Genomic DNA, 6,000 nt, shown 5'->3' on the forward strand with positions numbered 1-6,000 from the left:
TGAGTTAAATTTACCCTGATCTTCAAATTCAAGTTTTCATCCCCCAGCTTTTAATGCATCATGTTTCCTTCTGAAGCATCAGTGAGCATTTAAACCTTCTTAAATAAACGTCTTTTATGAGAAATATCTTATTCAGGTCAGTACTAAATAAAAAAACAAAAAAAAACCATACATTTTGCATGATCCTGGTTATTTTGGTGAATAACATTTTGCAGATTCTGCAAAGTGTATGTAAACTTTTGACGTCAACTGTATATATAATATAAATTTAATTCATTTCATTTCATTTCATTTAAACACTAGCAAGTGTAATCCATCTACCTATCTATTCAGGCATTTGACAATAAAAGTTTATCAAAGGAGTCTCAAACCTGGATAAAGTCAAACATGAGGAGAGGAAGCATATCATCTATGGTGGCCATGTCTTTGGTGAACCTATTCATGATTCGACCTGTAAAAATGACATTGGGATACAAACATTAAACTACTGAGTCAAAAGCTGAGCCTGTGCAAATAAAGTTTACTTCCACTTATTTCAGTCTTATGTAACACTGACCTGTCTTCATGGTATTAAGCACAGACATGGGTGCACTGAGAACAGCATGCAGCATCTTCTGGTGCAGTTTCTTGGAGATTGTGATCATAGTGTGCACAAGCGGAAGACCCCGGAAAAATCCCATCGCGAGAAGGCTCTCCGACGTGGCCACGTAGATGTAGAGAATGTAATAGCTGCCTGTTGGGGTAACAATGATGGCATTTCTTTTTCCAGGTAAAGACATGTTGGAGTACTTTGTCATATTTGGCTCAGCTCGATGTTGCTCTTCTTTCCAAAGTTCACTTCAACAAAAATAGAGAAAATTCAGTATTTTGTGGACTGATTAAAGGCAACATCAGATGCAAAATTCACTTTTGCCTGTTGTTTGCATATAAATGTGTCTGTGTGGACACAACACTCAATAATAAATATCCATTCACTCCTTTTTTAATCCCCAAAAAACCTAAACAGTCTCAATAATCAAGCCATTTTGATTTTCTGAGCAGTATGACGTCACAAGAGTCTTCATTTTCTCCCAACATCAGAGCCACTGAGAGCACAGTGGATTAGTTTTGTTTGTGATGATAACGCACCACCGAATACACAAAAAAACTAAAGAGGGAGCGGGTGAGCAGTAGCTCATTATCATTTAAAGAGGCATGCACCGAAACAGCTTGTTGTGAACAGAGCTTACCCTTTAACAAGGTAAAAAGGTGTTGTTTTCCATGAACATTAAGGAATTTTAACCAAAGTGTTTTGCAGACATTTTACGAAGGTCCTAAATAATCATACCAACTTGTGGAAAATGGCCCTTTAAATGAATTCCAGACTATTACTGAAGAATGCTAGACAAAGAAAGAGTTTAGCTCTGCCTAGAAGAGTAGATCATTGGAAAATAAGGTAAGGTAAAACACTTACTCAGTTATCAGAAAAATCCCTGCTACAGATCCTGCGACCTAAAAGCACATAAGAAAGAATTATGGTTAGTAAATCTAGATGTGCGGGAGTTTGGGTCTGGGAACTGTGCGATTTTTTATGTTTTTGAAAAAGTCTCTTATGCTCACCAAGTCTTTATTTTTTTAACAGTAACAACAGTAACATTGTGAAATAATCTTACAATTTAAATGAACTGTTCTCTATTGTAATACACAGTCAAACCAAAAATTATTCAGACACCAGATATATATTTTTTATTTCTTTACTAGTGGGTGCAGGACACTATAGTTCATTTATATAAGTGAGGATAGCAAAATAAAGTAAACTGTGATATATTATACACAAAAAAAAAATTCATTCAGTGGACTACCAGTAAAATTGATAAAAATATGGGACCGAAAATTTTAATTGACACTTTGACCCAACCATGTTTTGTTACATACATTTCTATCAAAGTTATCTGACATTATCAAAATGAATTTGTTCTGACACAGTTTCACTCTTAAGTTCTTGTCATACTGTATTATTATTTTCTAATCTATAGTGAAAAAAATGTGATAATGTGAGAATGTTGAAGGTGTCTGAATAATTTTGGTTTGACTGTATTTTATGTATATACACTTTATTTGATTTCTTTGATGGCACAGCTGGATTTTCTTGAACAGAAAATTCAAATGAACAGCATTTATCTGAAATAAAAATCTGCATTTACTGTCGCTTTTGACCATCTTTGCTGAATACAATTTATTTCTTTAAAAAAATCTTAATAATTGCAAACTTTTTCACCTTTGAAACACTACAAACAATACACAGTTTATGAATACATGCACAAAATATTAGGATTACCTCAATTGCAGCAACAAGGAAGATGAAGATCAGAACATACAGAAGGCTTTTATTATTCGACACATATCTGACATATGTGTTCCACTTTGTTGTTTCAAATACTTCTTCTTTTTCATCTATTTCATCAACTAAGCAAGCCTGCGAAGAGAAGCAAACCAGATGAAGTAAAAGCATATATGTAAAGTAATATGTTGCAGTAAGTGCGAGAATTTTCCACACCTCAATGTTCTCCTCTTCTAGGACCCCGGTGATGTCATATGCACTGTCTGACAGACGACGAGCATAGATGTCGAGCTCAGACGCAAGTTCGCTCTGAGGCACGACGGAGAGACGTCTGCGGAAAGATGACTGAAGGTGGTCACGACGGCCCTGGCCTTGCGCATTGGTCATGAAAGCTAACACTGACTGCCTCCTCTGACCAGCCATATGCACTCCATGGTTATGATACACATCGCTCCCCATAAAGGACTCATCCACTAGCTCATTCTCTGGTACCAGGGAGAACTTCCGGTCAGGTAATGTCCTCCGGACCTCTTCTTCAGGTATCTGAATTAAGGATGCCTTACGAGATGCTCCGAGAGTGTTGAGGATCACTGAAGATTTTCTTTCGTCTAGGTACACGGGCATGGACGGAGCCACCTGACGAAAAGCAGAGCGTTCAGGGCGCATGCCTGCGCTCTCATCCACCGAGACCCGGTGGAGGGTTTCTGTGAGAATGGAGCAGCGGCGCTCTGCGCTGACATTGTCATATGCTTCCAAACCCAAAAGCAAAGTGCTGAAATCAGGCCGCTCTGACTGAAGCTCTGAAAAGGTGCCGTAGAAAAAACTTTCACCATTGTGGAGGAGTAGGATCTTGTCAGCACGCTTTAAATGCTCAATCTTATTGGTTACCAAGATGCGTGTCTTAGAGGCCATCAGCTTGCACAGACATCTGAGTAAATACATAAAAATGAGGTTATACAGTAATATTTCCGACATTTATGCTACAATTATCTCAAGTATAATATGGGTTTAGTTTAGTATGTTAAGAAGTAACAGTTTATTGGATATCTGTGTATAGAATGCAACAGTACCTGCCCACTTTTTTACCTTGACTTGATTCTGGAAATATTTTCCCATTAGGATTTACAGAAAGTCTTATTTAAAGAGTCACACAAAACCTAGCAACTATGAGGTGAATCACAACATTGCAAACTTTGATCTGAAGCAAAAAAAGTATTTGAAAATCAGACAAAAAGATGGATACATTACTTAATAAGGGAAAGAACGACAATCCCATGAAGCGTTACGCATGGCAGAATCTAAATAAAAATAATCGCTAAATATAAAACTATTAGTGCTTTTGATTAATCACACCCACAATAAAAGTTTGTTTTTACAAAATATATGTGTATGTACTGTGTTATTGGTATTTATAAATATGTACACATCCATGCTTGTGTGTGTGTATATATATATATATGTGTGTGTGTGTGTGTGTGTGTGTGTGTGTGTGTGTGCGCGCGCGTGTGTGTAAGAAATATATGTAATTTATATTTATATATAATATAAATCATATATAAATATGAATATACAATAAATGAATACATATACACACATGTAAATATATATAATCTAAAAAATGTATGTATGTATATATATATATTAGGGCTGTCAAAAATAACGCGTTAACGGCGTTAATTATTTTGTTGTTGTTAATTACGTCAAATTTTTTAACGCATTTCACGCATGCGCAGAGTGACGAATTATTTGTCAGGAAAGTGGTTGGGGAGCTAGAGGCGAGATGGAGCAAGGTGAGCCTATGGACGGATTCAAATATAAAAAGATGTTGATGATGATGATGGTACAGTTAACAAGTACAAGCCTGGGCGACAGCCCCTCTGCAACTGGAGTGGTTAGCCAAGCTTAGGCCCGGTTCTCCTGGGGTAGACGGTGCTATATACCCTCAAACGAAAGCAAACCAATTGAAGATCTGGCAAACAATCCAGCGTTGTTCATCTCCCGACTAAGTGTAGACGCGATGTAAATAAAAGATTCATTGTGTAGTTTAGAAAGCTTTATTGATTATAACGGAACGTTGTGAGATCTCTATGAACTAAGATTTGTGACGCTTTTAGTGATAATAAAGGGAGCGCGCTTTGCACTTTCCATGCCATAATCCATTCAGCATTTGTATGAAACTTTCGTTTTTCTTATGTTTTGGGAATTAAATCTGCATAGTTATGCTGGGTTCATTCTCGAAAGAGCGGTGACTGACACAGTGACAGAGTGGAGAGTGGAAGATACATAAAGCCGCTTTGCAGGTCATCGAGGCACCAGCTCAATCATTTGCATTTTTTCAGTGGAAGCAATTTAAAATTATCCGTCATTTTTGCTCACAAAGGAAAAAGTAATACACCAAAAAACGTTGCAGTGTTTTTATAAAATAAAGAAAACAAAAATGATGCGCTTTCTGTCGTCTCGTTCTTGAACAGGAGTGCTTAACAAAAATAAAGCTAAATGCATGCCTCACAGACATGATAAACATATTTATAGAAAGTTTTAAATTATTACTTAACGAAATAAAACAAATCGAAAACAAAAACTTGTTTAATATGTAATCCTTAACGATAAATTTCTCTCTCAAGGCGCGTCCAAAAATGAGATTGCAGGATCTTTGCGACATTGACTCACATTGACTCACATTGAATACACTTTATTAAGTGTATTACGCGGATCTCTTCCAGTTGCGCCATCCGAGCCGTTGTCGAAAGTAAAAGCGAAAGTCTCATGTTGTTTCCACCAGCGCGACATAATTGATGGATGTCTAAAATATAAAAAATAAGGAGTAGCCTAAAACAGGCCCGATGCGGGCCCTGGCATAATATGAAAATGTGAAAATTATGTATCTGTGTCCTGTTATTTATATTTTGGTATGCATTTCAGAAAAAAAAATGGTTAGGATTCAGGTGTCGTTGCAAATAGTGATTAATCATGATTAATCCACTGAAAAGTCTGATTAATCTGATTAAAAATTTTAATCATTTGACAGCCCTAATATATATATATATATATATATATATATATATATATATAATTTGATGCGATTAATCGTGATTAATCGATTTGACATCACTTAATACTATTGATTAAAAGTTGTTGAACATGCATATAGAAACAATATAGTATCTAAGGAGATATATTTTACGCATATGTGTATATGGGTCAAAGACGAAAAAGGGTTTAAGCATAAAAACAATAAATGTAATACTGCTTTAAAATTGTTGTTGTTTTCCCAAAAAATATTACAAAGTTTTCTGTTTAATTTAATTGCATTTTGTTTTTGTTTTTCTGAGCAAAAATATAAGTATCCTACATTTTTCCCTAATTTACAGAAGACACCCACTAAAATGTCATTCAGTGCAACAATCTTGTCAGGCACATTTACAGCAAAAATCAATTTATGACATATTAAAAGATTAATTACTTTCATCCCAAATACTAATTAGTTGTAATTCTACATTTTTAAAATTTGCCACTATACTAGGTTTTGCCCATTTGTCAGATTTTTTTTTTTACTTTTTTTATTTAAAACACAACAATATTTAATATGCTCCCTTATTCTTTTATATATTTTGATATGTACAAGTCAGAATAAGCATGTTGTTTGAATTTTTACATAAATATTGTGTTACACTGAATTA

General features: G+C 35.2%; 1 protein-coding gene across 1 annotated transcript in view; it reads right to left on the reverse strand.

The window, feature by feature from the left end:
• cftr (CF transmembrane conductance regulator) overlaps positions 1-6,000 on the reverse strand; it is a 35,010-nt gene that overhangs the window by 13,136 nt on the left and 15,874 nt on the right. The window contains exons 14-18 of the mRNA XM_073851011.1: positions 2,537-3,248; positions 2,318-2,455; positions 1,454-1,491; positions 557-837; positions 372-451 (exon numbers count right to left, since the gene is read on the reverse strand). Coding sequence (XP_073707112.1) covers positions 372-451; positions 557-837; positions 1,454-1,491; positions 2,318-2,455; positions 2,537-3,248 — 1,249 coding nt within the window. The remainder of the gene's footprint in view (positions 1-371; positions 452-556; positions 838-1,453; positions 1,492-2,317; positions 2,456-2,536; positions 3,249-6,000) is intronic.

This window comes from Garra rufa, chromosome 11 (genome assembly GCF_049309525.1).
Source record: "Garra rufa chromosome 11, GarRuf1.0, whole genome shotgun sequence".
NCBI lineage: Eukaryota > Metazoa > Chordata > Actinopteri > Cypriniformes > Cyprinidae > Garra > Garra rufa.